The following is a 27,236-nucleotide window of genomic DNA, read 5'->3' on the forward strand; positions in this document are numbered from 1 at the left end:
GAAGAAATAATAAAACGTCAGGAAAATGGCAAGTCCATTGCCCAGAGATGATAGGGATAATGCCTTTGGCTCCTCTGGCTTCTGCATTTTCTGGGCTTTTATTGGAATACACACTTAAAATTCACTGAGCTATGTGGCAGCTACCTTTCCTTATTACTCCTTTTTTACTCTTTAGGACTGCCAGACGGTAATGTAACACACATGTTTGCTGCAGACAGCCTTTTCTCTTGCCCCCAAACAAGTATGAACCTCACAATACTCAAAAATAATGAGCAGTGATTTCTAAAATAAATGGAATCAATTTTCTTCTTTTAAAATCTTTGCAAATGTGCTCCTATCAAACTCACGGGCATTTTAGGACCCAGTATGCACTAGTTCTTAGTTTATCTTGAAATAAATACGTTGCATAAGTCAAATGTTTCCTTTAAGGATTCTGGAGGGCACCATGTGTCCTCTAAAGCGATCAACTGGGGGCATCTGAGTACCTGTCAGCATTTTTCAGCTAAACAATGAGGACACACTTTATGAAGAACTTCAAAGTTGCCTCTGACTTGTTTCGCCATAGCTCAGTAGGGTTATAACTAATGTGTTGTGCCCCATTGTGTTAATCTGTTCGTCTACAAGGAGTTGTCCTGGCTATAAGCTGATCTGATGGGCTCTCTCCAAACCAAGAAGTTATTTAGAATCATTCAGAATGAAATGGGGTTTAGAGTAATGTCAATGACAAACAGATATAAAATAATGAACCCAACAGATGGTAGGTACTTGGGAGATATTTAGACCTTTAAAACTGTATTTTGGTAACCATAGACAAAATTTAAAAAGAGACAAATAGATTTTCTATTAGGAAATAATTTGTTTATTCTGTTTAACTTAATCAGGGGGATTAGCTTCATTTGTTCTGAGTTTCAAAGGGTTCTTTGAAATTGTTCAGCAATCATTTGGCCACACGCATATATATATGGGTATTAATGGCTATAGTAATAACTATCACTTTTTGAGCATCTCCTATGTGCCAGGAACTGGACAATATCTTTAAATACAGTATATTCAACTCTCACAGCTACTCCACAAGCCTGAGACATTAAGGAACTGCCCAAGGCCACATCCTGTAAGTAGTGCACTTAGAACCAGGTTGGCCTGCACCAACTTCAATGATTTTCCCAAGACAGCACGCTCCCACATTAGGCCACAGCAACAAAAACTATTAGAAATTATACTCCCAGTTGCCGAAATCTGGGAACAAAACAGAACAGCTAATGTCAGAAATAAATGAGTAAGTGAAAAGAAAGGATTTGGATCCAACATATACACTATACGCTATCCTTGCTTTTCCAAATTTTCTGGCATGCAAAGCTGGCATGTTTGAACTAGTGAGTGATGAGCTGAACTAATGGGTAATTGCTACTTTATGGGTGGAAATTAGAATTATGCAGATATCAGCAACTTCTCATCTTTGCAACTCAGAATGCAAGTAGCATACAGTTGAGATATTTTGGAAAGACTGTTACACTGACCTAGTTAGGACATTTGTTATACAGAATTGCTACAACCAAAGAATTGTTGGAACTAGTAGGGACGCTGGAGATCCTCTAGTACAATTTAGTCCCTACTTTCACAGAGGGCAGAACTGAAACCCAGAGAAGTTAAGTGACTCATTATGTAGAATTTGTTTAAATACAACCATTAAAATAAAGCCAGTCTGATACCCAGAGGCAGGGTACGTAGTGGTTAAAAAGCACAGAGTTTGGCATCACACAGACCTGGGATGGAAGCTCCAGATCAGCTACTTATGAGGATGCAGAGAAAAATAAATATAACCCAAGACTCAGTCTTCCCAACTATAAAATGGGGATAGAGATACCTACATTGTTAGTTCTATTAAATCCTGATAAAGCAACAGGCAGTTGGAACCACACAATAAATGATGCATATAATATAGATAGGAAACTCCTCTTTATAATAATATTAATTGCAATAGGATTTTTACTGTGGTAAATTCCTCTGGGCTTCCATTAAAAGTGTGAAAAAGTACAACCACATTATCCTATTCAGTGCTTTAGTAGCTAAAACAAAGGTCCATTTTGGCAAAAGGATATTCTTCAATTTCTTAATGACAAATATAAAAGTTGGTAAAATGTGTTTTAACCTCCATGGGTGTATCAGAACAAACACCCTTTGAGCCTTTGCTGAAGCAGCATCCCCTTTAATGAGAAGCACCTTCTGGATTTTCACCTCTTCAGCAAAATCCCAAACTTTCCTCAAATGTAAACGCCAGAGTTACTACATAATATTTTCTCATTTAGGTATAATATAAAAAACTGTCATGATAAGTTTTCCACCCACAATAAATTTCTGCTGAATATATCAAATATAAAATGAACTTAAAGCTTCATACCTTTTGTAATTGCTCAAAAGTGTATGACAGTGTCCTTGGGATAATGCCTCTGTCACTGTAGCGCTCTGCCCCACCTGTGATGGTGAATGTCTTACCGCTGCCTGTTTGTCCATATGCAAAGATGGTACCATTGTAACCTGCCAGTACACTACATAAAGAAATAGCAAACTTTTAATATCAAAATGGCTAATTGCATTTGTATTAAATGGCTAGTATTCTAAGAGCAACTTGATTCAACACTACTGAAAAGACATTTATAGAAATATCTATAGAAATATTTATGTATGTGACTATCTAGCTAGAAATTATTTTTTATCTAGGAGTCTCAGCACATCAATCCTTTTTTCTGAGAGAGGACCTGTAACTCAAATGGGATACAGTCATCTTAAATATTTTCTTTATTTCAATAAAATTTTTATTTTAGAATACAATTGACCCTTGAACAACCGGGGTTTGAACTGTGTGGGTCCACTCATAAGCAGATTTTCTTCACTAAATACATAATACAGTACTACACGATCCTCAGTTGGTTGAATCCCCGGATGCAAAACCATGGATACAGGGGGATGGCTGTAAAGCTATACTTGGATTTTCAACTGCGGGGAGGGTTGGTGCCCCAACCCCTGCATTGTTCAAGGGTCAAATGTAGTCTACTCTTTTATATTTACAAAAAAGTTGCAAAGATAGTACAGGGAGTTCACATATATCCCACAACTAGTTTCCTCTACTGTTAATATCTTACACTAGTATTGTACGTTTGTCACAATTAATGAACCAATTGAAATATTATTACAAACTCTATAAAAATCTCCTTACTTTTTAATCTAATGTCTCTTTTTTCCCAGCTTTACTGAGATATAATTGACATATAACATATATAAGATTAAGGTGTGCAATGTGATGATTTGACACATGTATATATTGTGAAATGATTACCACAATAAGTTTAGTTAACACATCCATCAACATATCCATCACCTCAGATAATTATCTTTTTTGTGGTGATAACATTTAAGATTTACTCTCTTAACAACTTGTAAATACATAATACAGTACCGTTACCTATAGTCACTGTGCTGTATATTAGATGCCCAGAACTTACCCATCTTATAACTGGAAGTTTATACCCTTTGGCCAACATCCCCCCATTTCCTCTACCTCACAGTCCCAGGTAATCACCATTCTGCTCTCTACTTTTTTCTCTTTTTTAAAATTTTATTTATTTATTTTTCATTTATTTTTGGCTGCATTAGGTCTTCGTTGCTGTGAGCAGGCTTTCTCTAGTTGTGGTAAGCAGGGGTTACTCTTCGTTGCAGTGCACAGGCTTCCCATTGCAGTGGCGTCTCTTGTTGCAGAGCATGGGCTCTAGATGCACAGGCTTCAGTAGTTGCAGCATGCGGGCTCAGTAGTTGCAGCACATGGGCCCTAGAGCGTGCGGGTTTCAGTAGCTGCAGTGCGTGGGTTCCGTAGTTGCGGTGCGTGGGCTTCAGTAGTTGTGGCGCATGGGCTCAGTAGTTGTGGCACATGGGCTTAGTTGCTCTGCGGCATGTGGGGTCTTCCCAGACCAAGGATTGAACCCGTGTCCCCTGCATTGGCAGGCAGATTCTTAACCACTGCGCCACCAGGGAAGTCCCATGTACTCTCTATTTCTATGAGCTTGTTTTTATAGATTCCATATACAAGTGAGAACATACAGTATTTGTCTTTCTCTGACTTATTTCACTTAGCACAGTGCTCTCAAGGTCTATCTATGTTGTCACAAAAGGCAGGATTTCCTTCTTTTTTAAAGCTGAATAATATTCCATTGTGAAAATATACCACATCTTTATCCATTCATCCATAGATGGACACAAGTTTTTCCATGCCTTGGCAATTGCCTTGGAAGTGCAGATATCTCTTTGAGATAGTGATTGCATTTCCTTTGGATATATAGTTGAGCTTTGAACAACTTGGGTTAGAACTGTGTGGATCCACTTTGACATAGATTTTCTTTTTCAATAAATACAACCAGCCCTCTGTATTCAAGAGTTTCACACCTGCAAATTCAACCAACTATGTACTGAAATTTCCATCCAGGGTTAGTTGAATCCACAGATTTGAAACCCATAGGATACAGAGAACCAAATATGGGACTTGAGTATTCATGGATTTTGGTAAATGCAAGGGGTCCTGGAATCAATCCCCCACAGATACTGAAGGTATACCCAGAAGTGGGACTGCCAAATCATATGGTAGTTCTGTTCTTAATTTTTTAAGGAAACTTTATACTGTTTTCCATGGTGGCTGCACCAACTTACATTTCCACTGACAGTGTACAAGGGTTCCCTTTTCTTCTCTTGAAATCAGGTGGCATGATGCCTCCAGCTTTGTTCTTTCTCAGGATTGCTTCAGCTGCTCAAGTTCTTTTGTAGTTCCTTACAAATTTTAGGATTTTTTTTCTATTTTTGTGAAAAATGCCATTGAAATTTTAATAGGGATTGCATTGGATCTATAGATGGCTCTAGGTAGTATGTTCATTTTAACAATATTAATTCTTCTGATCCATGAACATGGTATATCTTTCCACTTACTTGTGTCTTCTTCAATTTCCTCTTCAATGTCTTGTAATTTCCAGTGTACAGATCTTTCACCTCCTTGGTTAAATTTATTTCTAACTATTTTATTGGTTTCGACATTATTGTAAATTAAATTGTATTTTTTATTTCTTTTTCAGATATTTTGTTGCTAGTGTATAGAAACACAACTGATCTCTGTATTTTCATTTTGTATCCTGCAACTTTAGGGAATTTGTTGATTAGTTCCAACAGTTTTTTGGTGGATTCTTTAGGATTTTCTATATGTAAGATCATATCATCTACAAACAGAGACAATTTTACTTCTCCCTCTCAAATTTGGATGGCTTTTATTTCTTTTCCTTGCCTAATTGCTCTGGCTTGGACTTCCAGTATTATGTTGAATGGAAGTGGTAAAAGTGGGCACTCTTGTCTTATTCCTGATTTTAGCGGGAAAGCTTTAAAGCTTTCACCATTGAGTATGATGTTAGCTGTGGTTTTATTATATATGGCATTTATTATGTTGAGGTACATTCTTTTTATACTCAATTCAGTTGAGAGTTTTTATCATGAAAGAATGTTGAATTCTGTCAAATGCTTTTTCTGCACCTATTGAGATGATCAAATGATTTTTATCTTCTATTCCATTACTGTGGTGTATCACATTTATTGATTTGCATATGTTAAATCATCCTTGCATTCCAGGGATAATCCTATTTGAACATCGTGTATGATCCTTTTAATATGCTGTTGAATTTAGTTTGCTAGTATTCTGTTGAGAAGTTTTGCATCTATATTCAACAGGGATATTAGTCTATAGTTTTGTGGTATCCTTAGTCTGGCTTGTTATCAGTGTAATGCTGGCCTTGTAAGATGAATTTGGGAATGTTCCCTCCTCTCTAATTTTTTTAGAAGAGTTTGAAAAGGATTGGTGTTAATTTTTAAATATCTGGTAGAATTCACTAGTGAAACCGTCTGGTCCCAGGATTTTCTTTGTTGAAAGGTTTCTGATTATTGATTCAATTTCTTTACTGTTATTGGTCTGTTCAAAGTTTCTATTTCTTCATGATTCTGTCTTGCTACACTGCATATTTCTAAAAATGTTTTTCTAGGTTATTCAATTTGTTGGCATGTTAAGGTTCACAGTAGTCTCTTATGATTCTTTGTATTTCTGTGATGTCAGCTGTTATGTCTCTGTTTTCATCTCTGACTTTGTTTGAGAATTCTACCTTTTACTCTTAGGCTAGCTAAAGGTTTGTCAATTTTGTTTATCTTTTTTTAAAAAAACAGCTTTTCATTTCATTGATTTTTTTCTATTGTCTTTCTGGTTTCTATTTTGCTCATTTCTGCTCTGATCTCTATTTCCTTCCATCTTCTAACTTTGGGCTTAGTTTGTTCTTCTTCTAGTTCCTTGAGTTTTAAAGTTAGGTTATTTGTAATCTTTCTTTTTCTTAATGTAAGCATTTATAATTATAAACTTCCCTCTTAGAACTGTTTTTGTTGCATCACATAAGTTTTAGTGTGTTGTGTTTCCATTTGTGTTTCTTTCAAGCTATTTTTAGATTCCTCTTTTGATTTCATCTTTGACCCTTTGTTTATTCAGGAGTGTGTTGTTTAATTTCCACACATTTAGGAATTTTCCAGTTTTCCTCCTGTTATCGATTTCTAGTTTCATACCATTTTGGTTGGAAAAGATATTTGGTATAATTAATGTTCTTAGATATTCTAAGGTTTTGTGGTGACCTAATATATGATCGATCACACATGGAGACTGTTCCATGTGTGCTTGAGAAGAATGAATTCTGCTGCTGTTGGTAGGAATGTTCTGTATAGGTCTGGTAAGTCCATTTGGTCTAATGTATAGTTCACATCCAATGTTTTCTTATTGATCTTCCATCTGGATTATCTATCCATTGTTGAGAGAGAGGTACTGAATTCCACTACTATTATTGTATTGTCTACTTACACCTTCAGATCTGTTAGCATTTGCTTAGGTGCTCTGATGTTGGATGCATATATATTTACAATTATTATATCTTCATGATGAATTGACTCTTTTATCATTATGATTAACTTTGTTTCTTGTTACATTTATTGGTTTAAAGTCTACTTTGTCTGATATAAGAACACTCTTGCTTTCTTTTGGTTTCCATGTGTGTGAAATATATTTTTCCATCCCTTCACTTGAGGTCTACATGTGTCCTTAAAACTGAACTGAGTCGCTTATCAGCAGTATATAGTTGGGTCTTTTTTTTTTTTTTTTTTTTTTTTTTTGCGGTACGCAGGCCTCTCCCTGTTGTGGCCTCTCCCGTTGCGGAGCACAGGCTCCGGACGCGCAGGCTCAGCGGCCATGGCTCACAGGCCCAGCCACTCCACGGCATGTGGGATCTTCCCGGACCGGGGCACGAACCCGTGGCCCCTGCAGCAGCAGGCGGACTCTCAACCACTGCGCCACCAGGGAAGCCCGGGTCTTGTTTTTTAATCCATTCAACTACTCTGTGACTTTTGACTGGAGAATTTAATCCACTAACATTTAAAGTAATTATTGATAGGTAAGGATTAATAATGTCATCTTATTCATTGTTTTCTGGCTGATTTGTAGTTCCTTTGTCCCTTTCTTCCTCTTTTCCTGTCTTTCCTTGTGAATTGATGATTTTCCATGTGGTATGCTCTGATTCCCTCCTTTCTATCTTTTGTGTATATCCTGTAAGTTTTTGCTTTGTGGTTACTATGAGGCTTACATAAAATATCTTAACGATATAACAGTTTAAGTTGATAGCAACTTAACTTTGATCACATACCCATCTGATCACATACCGAAAATTCTACCCATTTACTCCTTGCCCCATATTGTATGTTTTTGATATCACAATACCTCTTTTTATATTGTGTATTCATTAACAAAATATTGTAGCTATAGTTATTTTTAGTACTTTTGTATTTTAAACTCTATACTAGAGTTAAACAATGAACACATCACCATATTACAGTATTAAAGTGTTCTGAATTTGACTATATACTTACCTTTACCAGTACGTTTTATTTTTTCATATGTTTTCATGTTGCTAATTAGTGTCTTTTCATTTCAGCTTGAAGAACTCCTTTCAGCGTTTCTTGTAAAGCAGGTCTAGTGGTGATAAACTCCATCAGCTTTTGTTTGTTTGGGAAAGCATCTCTCCCTCATTTCTGAAAGACAACTTTGCCAGTGAAGTATTCTTGGTTGGCTGGTTTTGTTTTTCTTCTTTCAGCACTTTTATATATCATTCCACTCTCTCCTGGGCTGCAAAGTTTATGCTGAGAAATCTGCTGATAGCCTTATGGGGTTTCCCTTATTGTGAGGATTTTTTTTTTTTCTTGGTGTTTTTAAATTTTTCTCTTTGTCTTTGATTTTAGACAGTTTTATTTTAATGTGTCTTGGATAAGACCAGTTTGGTCTGAAATTTTGGGGCGACCTATTAGCTCCAGGAGTATGGATGTCCAAATCTTTCCCCAGATTTGAGAATTCTTAGCCATTATTTCTTTAAATAAGCTTTCTGCACCTTTTTTTTTTATCCCTCTCTTCTCCTTCTGGAACTTTAATAATGAATAGATTCTTTTAATGGTATCCCATACTTCATGTAGGTTTTCTTCACTCTTTTTCACTCTTTTTTCTTTTTGTTCCTCTAACTGGATGATTTCAAATGACTTTTTTTCTAGTTAATCAATTCTTGCTTCTGCTCGGTTGAGTCTGCTATGGAAGCTTTCTAATGAACCTTCAATTCAGTTATTGTACTCATTGACCCTAGGATTTTTGTTTGTTTGTTTTTTTAATGGTTTCTATTTCTTTGTTGAACTTCTTATTTTGTTCACGCATTGTTTTCCTAATTTCATTTAGTTGTCTATCTTTGTTTTCTTGTAGTTCACCAAATTTCTTTAAGTGGATTATTCTGAATACTTTGTCAGAAAGTACATAGATCTCTATTTCTTTAGGGCTGGTCATTGGAGCTTTATTAATTTCCTTTGGTGATGTCATGCCTGCATGGGTGAACTTGGATCCTGTGTCCACAGGGGCTGACCAGGCACTGGGAATCACTGGGGTTGGTCTGGCATCTGGGTCCAGTCAAGAGCAGGGGTAGATTGGGAGCCTGAGTTCACAGGAGCTGGCTTGGAGGCTGGTTCACAGGAGCCAGCCTGGTTCTATGGCCAGTCTGGAGCCTTGGGCTATGGGAGCTGGATTATTATAGAATATTTCTGCTCAACAGAATTTGTCACCAGTTATATAGCACTATCCCATTAGCAATGTCATTTGAATATATATTTCTTAGCCATAAATGCTCTAGGTAAATGAAGTCTATGACTTTAAGTATCAAACATTAAACATTTTATTGTTTTTTGATAGAAAACCTTCTAAAATATATTAGGCATTCCTGTCTTGAAAAGCAAAGAATACAGAGAACAAATTAGCATTTTCATTTTGATTTAGCTACAGCCTATGAAAAGTAAGTACTGTAGTGTGCTACACTGGCACCTGATGATTGTTATATCTACTTTTTAAACTTAAATATTCTCTCTTTCTATCAGTTGTCTTAATATATTATCCTCTAATATGTGCTCACTCTCTCCCCATCTTCAGTGGAACAGAAAACCAAATGGTAAAGCTTCATAGAAAGCTATATAAAGAGTTTTTATTTTTTATTTATTTTATTGTATTTATTTATTTTTTTGCGGTGCGCGGGCCTCTCACTGTTGTGGTCCCTCCCATTGTGGAGCACAGGCTCCAGACGCGCAGGCTCACTGGCCATGGCTCACAGGCCCAACCGCTCAGCGGCACGTGGGTTCTTCCCGGACCAGGGCACAAACCCGTGTCCCCTGCATCAGGAGGCAGACTCTCAACCACTGCGCCACCAGGGAAGCCCTATATAAAGAGTTTTTAAATGTAATTTCCACCTATATATACTCTATGGCTATTTCTGTATTACATTGCTACAATAAAAAACTAAACAAAGAAACGTAAATGGGCAAAATTTGTCTCCACTTCCTTTCTGTACAGCCTCCTCATCCAAACTCAATCTGCCCCCTCTCCATTGGGCACTGGGAAATTTCATATGCTTCCAGTCTCAACTGTCTTAAGGGAAAATACTAATTAAAAATAAAGATGGTGGGATAAGGACCTTTAAAATTTACTTCTCCACAAGAACAATGGGAACAGTGGCAAATATAGTAAAAATCAATTTTTTTAAAACCCTAGAAGTTATCCAAAGGCTCACAACAGTCCAAGGAGTGCTTACTCAAGAAAAATGGCTGAGTATCAGTAAAAACAGTGAGCTTTATGGTGTTTTAACCTAATCATTCCCAACTCCATGGTAGCCTTGAAAGACAATAGCCTTGCAACCACAGTAAGTGTGACTGTGCAAACTAGCAACCAGGAGACTAGCAACAATTGGGGGGCAGTACAGGTTTGGAGCTCCCCAAAAAGCCCAAAGAAATGTACTTCTCTGATCTGTCTGGAAGCTCCCTGGAAAAGCCCCACTCTCAGCACTTGTCACTGTCTGACCTGACTCAGAGTTTACTCAGTGCAAAGAGCCCTCTCCGCATGGTGTTTATTGAAAAAAAAAAATCAGTGTTAAGTGTCTAATATTACAGTTGCCCTAACCTGCAATGCTAGGAGGCAAACAAGAGGGTGAACAAAAGCTTATAATAAACATCTGTGGAATGATATGTCTATAAGGGGGTTTGAAAAGTTATGATATATTCCTGGGGCTCTAGAGGGATACATACACATGCAGGGCTATGTGCAGGCCCAGGGAAGACCTGAGAAGGTCATTATATCTCACTTCTGGCTGACTTTGAGGCTCTGCACAAGCATAAAGTGAAGGCTAAGGCAGAGTTATAAATTTCTAGAGCATTGAAGGGGTGCCCCAACACATACACAGAGTCCTTCATCAAAAGCTTGGAGACTGACTGGTTCAAGGCATTTATGGAAATCTCTGTCCAATCATTAGCTGATGACTAAGCAACTGAGCAGGGATTTCAGAGGCTGCATACAACAAAGAATACAGACTTTACAGAATTAGTCTAGAAAATTCACTAAACAAACAAACCAGCAGCAGCAACAACAATAACAAACAACAATAACAAACCCTGGGGAGGGTAGGCATGTGATTTTCAGAACTGACATATTATATTACTTAAAATGCCCAGTTTTCCAACAGAAAGTTTTGAGACACAAAAAGAAATAGGAAAGTATTTCCCATACACTAGAAATAAAATGTTTAATAGAAACAGTCCTGGAGGAAGCCCAGACTATGGCTCACTATCTAGTTAAATAATTTATTTCTTACAAATATGTTCAGAGAATAAAAGTAAAGCATGTTTAGAGAATTAAAGAAAGTATGAGAATAAGATCTCACATAAAAAAGAATATTAATAAAAATACATTTTTAAAAAAGAACCAGTAGAAATTCTGGAGTTGAAAATTAAGATAACTAAATTTTTTTTTTTAAATTCACTAGAACAGCACATTTGACTTAATACAAGAAAGAGTCAGTAAACTTCAGGGTAGGTCAATTGAGATTATCCAGTCTGAGGAAAAGAAATGAATAAGAATGAAGAAAAATAAATAGAAACTTAAGAGATCAACATACACATAATGGGAGTCCCAGATGGAGAGGGGAGAAATATTTAAAGAAATAATGGCTCTAAACTTCCCAAATTTGATGGGAAACATTAATCTATAATATATTTCAAAGAATCTCAGTATACTCCAAGTAGGACAAACTCAAAGTTATCCAAATCCAGACATGTCAAAATCAAACTGTCTAAACACAAAGCAAACCTTAAAAGTAGCAAAAGAGAAGTGACTGATTACCTACAAGGAATCTTCAGTAAGATTAACAATGGATTTTTCAACAGGAATGATGGAGGCCAGAAGGCAATGGAACAACATATTCAAAATGCCAAAAAACTAGTTTGGACATCTTTCTTTGCAGAAATTAACAAGCTTCTCCTAATATTTATATTTTAATTTTGTTTTCAGATTGGTCATTGCTACTGTGTAGAAATACAAGTGATTTTTGTACACAGATATTATATCCTGCAAACTTGCTGAATCTGTTTATTACTTATAATCATTTTATAGTGGATTCCTCAAGATTTTCTACATACACAATTATGTCATCTGCAAATAGAGATACTTTTATTTCTTCATTTCCAATCTAGATATCTTTTATTTCATTTCTTGCTTAAATGCACTGGCTAGTTTGCAAGTGACAAATTCTCTTCGTTTATGTTTACCTGGGAATGCCTTAATTTCTTCTTAATTTTTGAAGAATGAGTTTGAAGCTATAGAATTCTCTATTTGCATATGTGATTTTTTGTCTTATTTTATTTTATTTTTCTTGGTATCTCTTACTCTTCTTTTTTAATTGAAGTATAGTTAATTTCCAATGCCATGTTAGTTTCAGGTGTACAGCAAAGTGATTCAGTTATTCTTTTCCATTATAGGTTATTACAAGATTGTGAATATAGTTCCCTGTGCTATACAGTAGGACCTTGTTGTTTATCTGTCTTATATGTAGTAGTTTGTATCTGCTAACCCTAAACTCCTAATTTATTCTTCACCCGCTTTCACCTTTGATTACCATAAGTCTGTTTTCTATGTCTGTCAGTTTGTTTCTGTTTTGTAAATAAGTCCATTACTGTTCTATTTTAGATTCCACAAATAAGTGATATCATATGATATTTGTCTTTCTCTGTCTGACTTATTTCAGTTAGTATGATAATCCACAGGTCCATTCAGGTTGCTGCAAATAGCATTATTTCATTCTTTTTTATGGCTGAGTAGTATTCCATCGTATATATATATACCACATCTTCTTTATTCATTCATCTGTCGAAGGACATTTAGGTTGCTTCCACGTCTAGGCTATTGTAAATAGTGCTTCAATGAACACTGGGGTGCATGTATTTTTTCAAATTAGAGTTTTCTCCAGATATATGCCCAGGTGTGGGACTGCTGGATCATATGGAAACTCTATTTTTAATTTTTTAAGGAACCTCCCTGTTTTCCACAGTGACAGCACCAATTTACATTCCTACCAGTAGTAGTATTTTTAAAAGACAGAAAGAGAAAACAGTAACTAATAAAAGTAATGAAAAGCAAATGATGAATTTCAGCAATGAACAATAGGATACACATTTTTGTTAAGAAATATTTCAGAACTTCCTAAAACCAACAATGCGGGTTACTGCCTAAATCATCCTAGCTAGAGACAGTTCTGATTTATGTAAATAAATCAATGCTTTATAAAACAAAGTTTGATATCAGATGAAAGCTCCATTGTAGAAACCCTCTTTTTCCTTTTGAAAAACGCATTTTTCCCTAGAAATTTAAATTACAAAGCTAAGATATTTTGTCATTTCTTATCTTTCAGTATTTGCATGAATAAAACAAAAATAAAGCTTCAGCCCTCTTGCAGATTATAAACTAGAGTATTATTCCACACACATCACATTTACATACTAGAAAAAATACAAACCATTTTAGTTTTTCACTTTTATTACTCTTTATTTGTTTAACCGCAAGTAGAAGAAACCTTCTAGAAGTATCTGCATAAAGTGAGACTTTATTTTGTTTAACTAGATGAGAAGGCTTTAGAAAGCTCCTTATACAACATCTAAATCAAAGCAATCAAAAACAAATTATTACTGTGATGATAATTCAGTTCACTGAACCAAACAAATGATATTATAGTCCCTCAAATTTGAAGAGCTAAGCAGAGTTGAAAACAACAAGAAAGTAATAGGATCACAGATTTTATAATTGGTGTCATTAGCAGTTTTCTAACTACTTTTTGTTCAATAGAAGAATCCCTTCTAAGGTATTTCTGGAAAACAGATATCTGAACTATACTTAAACAGCTGTTTGATTCAGGAGCAGGATGGAATCATATCTGGGTGGGGCTGCCTTTATTTTTGAGGGGAGAGAGGCAAGTGAGGTAGTACCTTAAAAGATCATGCAGTTGAGACTTAGAAAAATTAATAAAATACAGAGAAATACATTATTTATAATTTTAAAAACTTTTTATCAGAACGAATCAAACTAGTTCACCAGAAAACACAAATAAACTAGTTAGTACTAAGAGCAGAATTTTTAAGTGAATAGATATTATACTATACAGTATGTTTAATTTGACTAAAAATCTTTACATCAATAAGACTAATCTGGACCAGAATTATCAAAATTAAGTTCCCTATTGTAAATACATAGCTACCTTATTACTTCATCTTGCCTTTCACCCAGTTCTAAGAGCCCGAGTAGCTGAAACTCACTAATTTTTATTTGGTTTTAATTTTCAGAACAGTTCATTTCTGTCCACTGCAGCCCTTCTTCTAGAATAACGTCCCTCAGAAGTAGCCTCAAGCAGCTCTTTGGTGCAGCCAATTGTCTTTTACAGAGAATATGATAAGTGACTCTTGTTTCACTTTCAGAATATTTCTGAGTGCATAATTCAGCAGCTTGAATTTTTAAGAGGAATTTGAACCCAAAACAGTAGCAACTCATAATTAACACAATTAACATGACTCAATTTTGCCATAAATAAAAATAATCTTCCCATCTGCTAAGCCAAACGAACCGGTAATTTGTAAAATTTCCAGCAAATTTTGGTCATGGGGCATTCCCTTTGCTATAAAGGGGAAGGAGGTAGAAAAAAATAGTGAGGGCAACCTACGCTTCGGGGAAACTTGAGAAGGCAGTAGACTGGAGAGCTAAATTGTTCTGCCCAGCAAGCTTTCTTAGTCCCTCTTCTTCTGGTAATAAACGCTTCACCCGCTCCATTCCATTCTTCAAGCTCATGAGGAACAGGCAAGTGTGCAGGGCTTATAACTCAGGCCTGGCCAATCACACCCCTCATTCCACCATGGTCCCCCCAACTCCTGCCCTGTCTGTAACAGTTACTCTTCTAAGAGGCTGATGACATGCCTCAAGCAGAACAAATAAGAGTCCCTCCCATATGAATTTTGAGAGGAAAAAAGCTTCCTTTTTGCTGGGGTCCTTGAACCATGGCTGCCAGGGGCCATCTCTCCTGTCTTTCTGCACAGGGAAGAAGCAGAACCAAGCATGGGTCAGATGGATGGGGAAGGAATCTTAGCCTTGTCAAGTACCTAGTTCAAGTAGCAATGACCCCTTCAATTCTCTGAGCTAATCCAGTTATGTGAGCCAAGAAATCCTCTCTTTTCTTTGAGATGGGATTCTATTTTATGTAAACAAAAGAGTCCTAACTAATACAAAGTTTCTGGAGCGATGTGCAAAACATCTTTTGTACCTTGGTTTACACCAGAGATCTCAAGCTGGCAACGAATCTTGCCTACAAGAATGCTTATGTGGGACATGCGTTCTCCAGTTTGCCACAGTCCCCTAAACTCCCTGTTGTCTTAGACTCAATTGTTTCCCAAATGTATGATACCAGCCTAGACCTGAAGGCAGGGCTGCATCTCTGTACAATAATGGAGTGCCAGCCACAGTGTGGTCCCCGTGAATGCCGTCACTCCCCCAGAGGGGCACAGTGCTGTCATTCATGAAGACTACAGTGAATCATGCCCCCTTGAGATATGTAACATGCAAGTACTGCTAAAAGGCATATAAGTTTAGTTTCCCTTGGTTTAGACATCGTCCTTCTAAAAGCACGCTCTGGCAAGATCATTCTAAGGTCTTGAGAGATCCACTTTTATGATGTATTGATCTAGCTGTAAATCCTAGTAAGAAAAATAAAGTGGGTAACATGGCTAACCTTAGTTGACCTAAATCAACCACTAGTTATTTTTCGGAAAGGAATATCCAAGGCAAGGATATCTAGATTAAAAACAACCTACACACCCAAAATGTGTTTTTGTCAGAAAAATAAAACTGCAGATGTAGATTAAGTGGTAATTGATACACTTGGGATCATTATTTAAAGCTTTTTGTAAGTGTCTATGGGCACACTGGTTATTGGACTAGGGTCACAAAGAAGAAACTCATAGGCCGATTCAGTCAAAAGAGCATTTTGTTTGTCCAGCACTATCTTTTTTTAACAAAATTTAATCTGAATGCTCTTATGCCACAGGACCGGTGCTCCCCGACTGGCACAGATAGTACCACTCCCTATTCCCCTCACTGGCTTATTTCAGATTAGCTGCCTTCCCTCTGTGGAATTTTGAGTTTTGCAACCCCTGGTATAAAGTAACTCAGATAAATGTTAAGAGATTAACACTATGACTTTTTTTAAGTAAACTAAATTGAACTAAATATAAGAATGGTATGAGCATGAACAAATCTTCCAGATTTTGAAACGTCATAGGTAAACCCCCTCACACCATCAACCACCCAAGAAACAGACTGGATATCTCTCCCATCATTGCTCACATTGAATAAGTTTTAAATTAGATGGGAAAACAGGGATGTTGGGTGCTTTCTTCTCAAACAGTCCCTTTGGCACAATCAGAACTCCCACTCTTGGATGTGTCACAAAAGCAGGATCAGCAACCGTCTGTCTTGAATGATTTGCAAATTCTTCTCCTTGGATACAGGGGCTAAGAAAAAGGACCTTTTTAGGTTCTTTCCAGCTCTATGATTCTCAGGGATTTGTTCACAGTCTTGTCCCAACTACTTCAAACCAAACTTTGCAAGAGGCAAACACATCACAGGGAACATAATCCAAACAGACTCCCTTGAAAGGATTCTCGAGATCTAAGCACACTAAACGGCTTCATGTCCATAAGTTCATGGACCAAATCCAGGCCAAAGTGCTCTCTAATTGAGGTTGTTTATTATTTCCCAAGTTTCTGAAGAAACCATTTTGTCTCAGTATTAATAATAAGCAGCTTAAATCTGGAAACATAACAGAAATGCATGAAACTTCAATAGAAGAAAATGACCCCTTCTGAACACAATCCAGTTCTGAACTATGTTTTAGTTTCAAGTCCAGTATACTGTATTAAAAAGTGAAGGCTGAATTTTTATCTTACTTACATTATGAAAAATGCATTTACTGTAGCATTTCTGACAGATATTTTTTCTGTGACCCTTGAGAATAAACACTTAGATTCATTAAATGCATAATCATTTTCAAATGACCATCTAAAGAGGCAACTAAAATGAAACAAAAGTTTTATACAGTAATGTGGAAAAATCCATTGTCTACAGAAATTTATTGGAGCAGAATCTTGCATAAAGTCTGAATTCGTTTCTCTGTGTATATTTTGAAGGGATACAAAAGAGAATAGAAAACAATTTTCCTTAAAATTGTAACACTGAATTTTCTGTCAGTAAATTGATCAACCACATTTTTGAAGCACCCATTATATTATATTAAAGCCTGACATTATGTGCTATGTGAATTTATAGGGGAAAGAAAAACCTTATGGTGCAAAATAATTAGCAAGATAAGTATCTTTAAATATATGAGGATGTGCATATATTATGCCTACATAATCTTCTAATTTACACATTAATCTATAATTTTAAAAACCCCAAGTGACTTATTTATAAATATGTTTGTAGAGAGATGAAGGATTTATAAAAAGTCCTTTTTAAGGATGTGTCATTAGAAAGGCAAAGGAAGAAAACTGTATTTTCCTGGAGACTCCATTCTTTTCCTCTCAAGACTGAATGAAGCATCTGGGCTCTCCAGCCGTCTGAGTAGGTACAAACAGAAATCCATGAATGTAGATTAAGAGGTGGGGAATATAGGCACAGAAAAGAAGGGAAAAGGGGGCCCACATTGTGGGGATGAGTTATCTGAAGAGTTCTGCAAGAGAGTGGAGAGTGGGAAAGTGAGCACCGAGGGTGGCAGCAGAAGACAGCAGGTGGTTGCTGTCAGTGTGGAGGATGCTGAGAGAAGCAGCAATGGAGAAAGGGTGTGAGAGATGTTTACAGCACATTAAGTACACACTCTCCTACCCTTTGCATTTGCTTGAGAGCCTGAAAACAACCTGACTTTTGTGTATCTTCAAAATGACACGCTACACAGACTGGACCACATGGAGCTCTAGTTTATATTTGAGTTACAAGCCTTCTTCTCTAAACTTTCAATCTCAAGATTAAATAAGAACTAAATAAGATCTTCTAACTTGATGTCAATTTTGTGTGAAATGGAAGACATTTTTCACATTCTTGGGAAAATTTAAACACACTTTGATTTCGATGGACAGTAATCAAGGGGGGGAGAACCTTCAAGATGGCGGAGGAGTAAGACGTGGATATCACCTTCCTCCCAACAAATACATCAAAAATACATCTACATGCGGAACAACTCCTACAGAACACCTACTGAATGCTGGCAGAAGACCTCAGGCTACCCAAAAGGCAAGAAACTCCCCATGTACCTGGCCGTGGGGCTGACAGGGTCTTGGTGCTCTGGTCAGGTGTCAGGTCTGAGCCTATGAGGTGGGAGAGCCAAGTTCAGGACATTGGACAACCAGAGATCTCCCAGCCCCATGTAATATCAATTGGCAAGAGCTCTCCCAGAGGTCTTTGTCTCAACGCTAAGACCCACCTCCACTGAACAACCAGCAAGCTCTAGTGCTGGACACCCCATGGCAAACAACTAGCAAGACAGGAACACAACCCCACCCATTAGCAGAGAGACTGCCTAAATTCATAATAAGTTCACAGACACCCCAAAACACACCACCAGACGCAGTTCTGCCCACCAGAAAGACAAGATCCAGCCTCATCCACCAGAACACAGGCACTAGTCCCCTCCACCAGGAAGCCTTCACAAGCCACTGAACCAACCTTACCCACTGGGGGCAGACACCAAAAACAACGGGAATTGCAGACCTGCAGCCTGTGAAAAGGAGACCCCAAACACAGTAAGTTAAGCAAAATGAGAAGACAGAGAAACACACAGCAGATGCAGGAGCAAAGTAAAAACCCACCAGACCAAACAAATGAAGAGGAAATAGGCAGTCTACCTGAAAAAGAATTCAGAGTAATGATAGTAAAGATGATCCAAAATCCGGGAAATAGAATGCAGAAAATACAAGAAATGTTTAACAAGGACCTAGAAGAACTAAAGAGCAAACAAACAATGATGAACAACACAATAAATGAAATTTAAAATTCCCTAGAAGGAATCAACAGCAGAATAACTGAGGCAGAAGAACGGATGAATGACCTTGAAGATAAAATAGTGGAAATAACTACTGCAGAGCAGAATAAAGAAAAAAGAATCAAAGGAATTGAGGACAGTATCAGAGACCTCTGGGACAACATTAAACGCAGCAACATTCGAATTATAGGGGTCCCAGAAGAAGAGAAAAGGAAAGGGACCGAGAAAATATTTGAAGAGATTATAGTTGAAAACTTCCCTAATATGGGAAAGGAAATTGTCAATCAAGTCCAAGAAGCACAGAGAGTCCCAGACAGGATAAATCCAAGGAGAAACATGCCAAGACACATATTAATCAAATTATCAAAACGTAATGCTAAGAGCCATAAAAGGGGACATCAACAGTAACACGATAACACTAGGGGACTTTAACACCCCACTTTCACCAATGGACAGATCAACCAAAATGAAAATAAATAAGGAAACACAAGCTTTAAATGACACAGTAAACAAGATGGACTTAATTGATATTTATAGGACATTCCATCCAAAAACAACAGAATACACTTTCTTCTCAAGTGCTCATGCAACATTCTCCAGGATAGATCATAATTTGGGTCACATATAAAGCACTGGTAAATTTAAGAAAACTGAAATTGTATCAAGTATCTTTTCCAACCACAATGCTATGAGACTTGATATCAATTACAGGGAAAAAACTATAAAAAATACAAACCCAAGGAGGCTAAATAATATGTTACTAAATAACCAAGAGATCACTAAAGAAGTCAAAGAGGAAATTTAAAAAATACCTAGAAACAAATGACAATGAAAAACATGACGGCCCAAAACGTATGGGATGCAGCAAAAGCAGTTCTAAGAGGGAAGTTTATAGCAATACAATCCATCCTCAAGAAACAAGAAACATGGCAAATAAACAACCTAACTTTACACCTAAAGCAATTAGAGAAAGAAAAACAACAACAACAACAACAAAAACCCAAGTTAGCAAAAGAAAAGAAATGACAAAGACCAGGTAAGAAATAAATGAAAAAGAAATGAAGGAAACAATAGCAAAGATCAACAAAACAAAAACCTGGTTCATTGAGAAGATAAAAAAAAAAAATTGATAAACCATTTGCCAGACTCATCAAGAAAAAAAGGGAGAAGACTCAAATCAACAGAATTAGAAATGAAAAAGGAGAAGTAAAAACTCACACTGCAGAAATACAAAGGATCATGAGAGATTACTACAAGTAACTCTATGCCAATAAAATGGACAACCTGGAAGAAATGGACAAATTCTTAGAAAAGTACAACCTTCTGAGTCTGAACCAGGAAGAAATAGAAAATATAAACAGACCAATCAAAAGCACTGAAATTGAGACTGTGATTAAAAATCTTCCAACAAACAAAAGTCCAGGACCAGATGGCTTCACAGGCGAATTCTATCAAACATTTAGAGAAGTGCTAAGACCAACACTTCTCTAAGTCTTCCAAAACATAGCAGAGGGAGGGACACTCCCAAACTCATTCTATGAAGCCACCATCATCTTGATACCAAAACCAGACAAAGATGTCACAAAAAAAGAAAACTAAAGGCCAATATCACTGATGAACATAGATACAAAAATCCTCAACAAAATACTAGCAAACAGAATCCAACAACACATTAAACGGATCATACACCATGATCAAGTGGGGTATACCCAAGAAATGCAAGAATTCTTCAATTACGCAAATCAGTCAGTGTGATACACCACATTATCAAATTGAAGAATAAAAACAATATGATAATCTCAATAGATGTAGAAAAAGCTTTCAACAAAATACAACACCCATTTATGACAAAAACTCTCCAGAAAGTAGGCGTAGACAGAACTTACCTCAACACAATAAAGGCCATATATGACAAACCCACAGCCAACATCGTTCTCAATGGTGAAAAACTGAAAGCATTTCCACTAAGATCAGGAACAAGACAGGGGTGCCCACAATCACCACTATTATTCAACATAGTTTTGGAAGTTTTAGCCACAGCAATCAGAGAAGAAAAAGAAGTAAAAGGAATCCAAATCAGAAAAGAAGTAAAACTGTCACTGTTTGCAGATGACATGATACTATACATAGAGAATCCTAAAGATGCTACCAGAAAACTACTAGAGCTAATCAATGAATCTGGTAAAGTTATGGGATACAAAATTAATTCACAGTAATCTCTTGCATTCCTATACACTAATGATGAAAAATCTGAAAGAGAAATTAAGGAAACACCCCCATTTACCACTGCAACAAAAAGAATAAAATACCGAGGAATAAACCTACCTAAGGAGACAAAAGACCTGTATGCAGAAAACTATAAGACACTGATGAAAGAAATTAAAGATGATACCAACAGATGGAGAGCTAGAACATGTCCTTGGATTATAAGAATCAACATTGTGAAAATGACTATACTACCCAAAGCAATCTACAGATCCAATGCAATCCCTATCAAACTACCAATGGCATTTTTCACAGAACTAGAACAAAACATTTCACAATTTGTATGGAAACACAAAAGACCCCCAATAGCCAAAGCAATCTTGAGAAAGAAAAACAGAGCTGGAGGAATCCGGCTCCCTGATTTCAGGCTATACTACAAAGCTACAGTAATCAAGACAGTAGGGTATTGGCACAAAAACAGAAATACAGATCAAGGGAACAGGACAGAAAGCCCAGAGATAAACCCATGCACATATGGTCACCTTATCTTTGATAAAGGAGGCAAGAATATATAATGGAGAAAAGACAGCCTCTTCAAGAAGTGGTGCTGGGAAAACTGGACAGCTACATGTAGAAGAATGACATTAGAACACTCCCTAACACCATACACAAAAATAAAGTTAAAATGGATTAAAGGCCTAAATGCAAGGCCAGACACTATTAAACTCTTAGAGGAAAACATAGGCAGAACACTCTATGACATAAATCACAGCAAGATCCTTTTTGACCCACCTCGTAGAGAAATGGAAATAAAAACGAAAATAAACAAATGGGACCTAATGAAATTTAAAAGCTTTTGCACAGCAAAGGAAAACATAAACAAGATGAAAAGACAACCCTCAGAATGGGAGAAAATACTTGCAAACATAGCAACTGACAAAGGATTAACCTCCAAAATATACAAGCAGCTCATGCAGCTCAATATGAAAAAAACAAACAACCCAATCCAAAAATGGGCAGAAGGCCTAAATAGACATTTCTCCAAAGAAGATATACAGAGATTGCCAACAAACCCACGAAAGGATGCTCAACATCACTAATCATTAGAGAAATGCAAATCAAAACTACAATGAGGCATCACCTCACATTGGTCATAGTGGCCATCATCAAAAAATCTACAAACAATAAATGCTGGAGAGGGTATGGAGAAAAGGGAACCCTCTTACACTGTTGATGGGAATGTAAATTGATACAGCCACTATGGAGAACAGTATGGAAGTTCCTTAAAAAACTAAAAACTGGAGTACCATATGACCCAGCAATCCCACTACTGGGCATATACCCTGAGAAAACCATAATTCAAAAAGAGTCATGTACCACAATGTTCATTGCAGCTCTATTTACAATAGCCAGGACATGGAAGCAACTTAAGTGTCCATCAACAGCTGAATGGATAAAGAAGATGGGGCACAAATATACAATGGAATATTACTCAGCCATAAAAAGAAATGAAATTGAGTTATTTGTAATGAGGTGGATGGACCTAGAGTCTGTTATACAGAGTGAAGTAAGTCAGAAAGAGAAACACAAATACCGTATGCTAACACATATATATGGAATTTAAAAAAAAGTTTATGATGAACCTAGGGGCAGGACAGGAATAAAGATGCAGATGTAGAGAATGGACTTGAGGCAATGGGGAGGGGGAAGGGTAAGCTGGGATGAAGTGAGAGAGTGGCATGGACTTATACACACTACCAAACGTAAAATAGGTAGCTAGTGGGAAGCAGGCGCATAGCACAGGGAGATCAGCTTGGTGCTTTGTGACCACCTAGAGGTGTGGGCTAGGGAGGATGGGAGGGAGACGCAAGAGGGAGGAGATACGGGGATATATGTATATGTATAGCTGACTCACTTTGTTATACAGCAGAAAATAACACACCATTATAAAGCAATTATACACCAATAAAGCTGTTTAAAAAAAAGGATGTTAAAAATAAAAATAAATAAATACCAAAAATTGGAGAAAGGATACACAAATTGTAGGAAAAAAATAATAATCAAGGGGGGTAATTTGCCCTTGGGAACAGAAAGATAAATAAAAATGTGTCTCATGAAGTTGCTAATTGCTCTTCACCATAGTTTTGGTTATATCATGCATATACAAAAATCTAGTGGGGGCTTCCCTGGTGGCGCAGTGGTTGAGAGTCCGCCTGCCGATGCAGGGGACACGGGTTCGTGCCCCGGTCTGGGAGGATCCCACATGCCGCGGAGCGGCTGGGCCCGTGAGCCATGGCTGCTGAGCCTGTGCGTCCGGAGCCTGTGCTTCGCAACGGGAGAGGCCACAACAATGAGAGACCCACATACCGCAAAAAAAAAAAAAAAAAAAAAAAAAAAATCTAGTGGGAGAGACGAGCTGAGAGTCTGAAGCAGAACGATATGAACTGCTTGGGATCACTCAGAAAGGAATGTGGGGAAAGGAACAGAAAACAAGGCAGAAGGTGTGGGCCAGACCAGTACTGAGCTGAGAGTTCAGCTGAGTAATGTCAAGCTCGTCCTGCAGGCCATGGAGAGTCACTGAAGGGTTGATACAGGTGGGTGGTGGCCAACGGGTGAGTAGTGGTCACTAGAGGGGCGTGAGAGCAGAGGTGGGCAGGCCACTGTTGGCTGAGAGGTCATCCTACGAGGGGCCTTTTAGGAGCCACTGTGGGAAGAGACATGAAGAGAAAAGGAGGAAACAGTGTTCACAGCATTTTGTGAGAAATATATCCTGCTATTAGTTTATGGATAGTTATAGTTGAGATACTATCTTACCAAGTGCTATTAACAACACGGTCTTAATAAACTAAAAAATCTCTAGTCTTAAAGCAATCGATAAAAATTTACATATCTCAATTTTTCTGCAGCACTTCAAATTTAGCTTGATAAAAACGTAACTCATTATTTTTCCTCTCAAACATATTTCTCCTCTTTCATTCTCTACAGAACTTCTCCTGAGACTTCTCTATTATCCCCACTTTAAGATGAAAAAAACTGAGCTTTAAGAAGTTAACTAGATCAAGGTCACACTTAGTAAGTGATAAGACCAAAATTAAGGTCTACCTGATTCCAAATATAATATTCTTTCTACTATCTAATTAAGTTATAAAATGAATCTGACCATCTTTTTGAAAAACTTAATGATCCAGTGTGTTCAGTAGAATCTTATCCAGTTAAACATTCATCTCAAAGTTGCTTCACTCAGAAGTTCATAGGAAAAAAATAACATAAAAGTCTTAGAGATTATGTTTACTGGCTTCATTTTTTTTAAAGTGAGGGCTAATCATAACAAAAAGATGAAGATTAAGGTGACAGATTAAGTTGTATACAATTAAACTACCTATTCTAATAGGTAATAGTATAAAAATTATAGTATTATAATAGTATATTCTAATACTTTTCATTTTCATTGCTCATCTTAAAACCACACCTTCGTGGCTCACACCACATGTAGTAAGCATCTTATAGGTATGAATGTAGTGCAGATCTATAATCTTTTCATCTTGAGTACCTTGATTTTCATTAATTATATAGTAAAATCCTGAAAAGCACTGTTTTAGAACACTTACCACTAACTAGGATGGCTAAAGTTAGGACAGAAAAATAATAACAACATTAATATCTGTGTCACCCATTGAGAGAGAAGCAAAAGATGTACCTTTAACATCAGCATGTTAGTAATGGCATTAATAGCATAGGAAATAGAAAAGAATGTCTAATCTTTTTAGGGTTTTCCTCCTGAGGGCAGCTATCAAAGGGAGAAAGTACCAGTGACTTCGGGGACAGCCTCTAGGAAAGGCAGAAGTTTAAGAGCAGAAGAAGAAAGGACTCAGATGTTTTCCTCAATTTCCTTTGATGCCTGATATCTAAAAACTTTTTTCAATTCCCTATCTGGAACCCAAGGATCACAAAGGGATTGTAACTTGTAATGAGGTGCTAAATATATTTTACATAAAAGGTAAGCCCGGGTGGCTAGAAGGCTCTTAAAATCTAAAGGAGAGAGAAGGGCAGAACCACTTCTCCCCGACTTCACAGTTAGCTGACTGTTAAAGAGGAACAACAGAGGGCTTTGTGAGACTGCAAAAGAAGAAATTCCAGAGAATGCTGGGGGGAGGGGGTTGGTTTTATAGACCTCCCCAGGGAGAAAGCTGGTACGGGGACCTCTAGATGCACCGGAAAAAGAAATACTGAAGTACTCTTGAGTACGAAATGGGATACACTAGAATTAAACAAGCCATTTGAAAGCAATTCTCCAGGTTCTTTCAAACAAGAGGAATTGGTTCGTTGATGTGGCCCATTATTATGACCCTGTTGCTCTCAGCGTAGGATTGCAGGACTTGTGGGAGCGTAGGCAATGGCTGTAACAAGCTATTCTTTACAAAGGTGACGAGAGGAAAGAGCCTAATAGTAATGAGATATTAATAACATTAAATGTGCTTCAGGTGAACAGGTGGAGGAATTCACTGATATCCACAGTGAGGACGACAGGACCCGAGGGTAGTGGGGGACATCCTGCTACTTAGGAATGAACATAGAGGTCGTCATACAGGAAAATTTTCAGCTCCTCTCTCCCCTCCCAATCTCCACCCCAACATATATAAATTTATCTCTATTAGTCGTGTTCCTCCTCCTCCCATCCAAAGCTAATCGCTTCCAGCTAAATTCTTGACTGTATTCTCTCCTACCTCCCTGGGGACCTCTCTCCATCAAATAACTCCTCTCCCGTATTTTTGACTCCTTCCTTTCTACTGATTGCTTCCTTCTGAGAAAAAAATAAGAAGCTCAAGTTTCTCCCATCATTAAGAATATTTTATTTATTTTTGGTTATACAAGTAATTCATAAATGCATGAATACAAGCTTATTAAAAATTTCAATTACATATAAAATTAAGTCTCCCTTGGACATAATTGCCCTCGACCAACCTCAAACTTTCACCAGAGTGAATCCCCGTTATTCCTTTTGCAGAACTTCCAGGCTTTATTACATATAGACTGTTTTATGTCCTTTTCCCTTTTTAAATAACTGGTTTAATACTCTCTGTATCGTTGGAGGACCTATTCTGTTTACTCAGTAACTTGTCTTATCACATCAGTAGACCCATCACATCCCTTTTTTTTTTTTTTTTAGTCTCTGCTTTACAACAAAGTGAATCAGTCACCCATATACATCTGTTCCCACATCCCCTCCCTCCTGCGTCTCCCTCCCTCCCACCCTCCCCATCCCACCCCTCCAGGCGGCCACAAAGCACCGAGCCGATCCCCCCGCGCCAGGCGGCCACCCCCCACCATCCATCCACCCCACGCCCGGCAGCCATCACATCCTTTTATACTCTCAGTCTGTATAGCATTTCACAGTAGAAATGTACACCTTATTTAACCAGTCCTCTTCTGATGAACAGTTGCATTCTTTCTGGTTTCTTGCCATTGCAAATAATGCTAGAAGGGACAACAGCCTTTACTATTTCTCTATAAGTGGACGCTCTGAAGTGAAATTTCTGGAACTTGGAGCGGGTATACTCTCAGTTTTGGTAGATACTGACAGTGATGTCCTCGAAAGCAGCCATAGCAATGTATGTTCACATCTGTAATTGAAGAGTTACTGTTTGCTCATTCTGTCACTTATTCTTACATTACCAAATCGTAATTTTGCCAATTTAGTGAGGGGAAGAACTCTCTCATATTTCTAACTTTCATTTATCTGATTGTAATGTGATTAAGCATATTTTCATTTCCATATTTCATATTCATATTAAGCATACTTTCATATGTTTATTGACTAATTATAATTCCTCTTCAGGGGACTGCCTATTCATATCTTTTGACTAATTTATGATGGATGTTTGCCTCTTTCTCATTCATTGGGAGGAGTTATTTCCATGTTATAGATATTTGTCCTGTTGTACGTTGCATGTTTTCTCCTAGGTAGTAGCTTATCTTTTAATACTGTTTACGATGGCTTTTGCTGTCCAA

General features: G+C 37.3%; 1 protein-coding gene across 2 annotated transcripts in view; it reads right to left on the reverse strand.

Annotated features, from left to right (window-relative positions):
• KIF6 (kinesin family member 6) overlaps positions 1-27,236 on the reverse strand; it is a 419,445-nt gene that overhangs the window by 327,991 nt on the left and 64,218 nt on the right. For both annotated transcript variants that reach the window (XM_081246112.1, XM_081246111.1), the window contains exon 4: positions 2,399-2,546. In XM_081246112.1, the coding sequence (XP_081102238.1) occupies positions 2,399-2,546 (148 nt within the window). The remainder of the gene's footprint in view (positions 1-2,398; positions 2,547-27,236) is intronic.

Source organism: Mesoplodon bidens (assembly GCF_964165515.1).
Source record: "Mesoplodon bidens genome assembly, chromosome: 10".
Taxonomy (NCBI): domain Eukaryota; kingdom Metazoa; phylum Chordata; class Mammalia; order Artiodactyla; family Ziphiidae; genus Mesoplodon; species Mesoplodon bidens.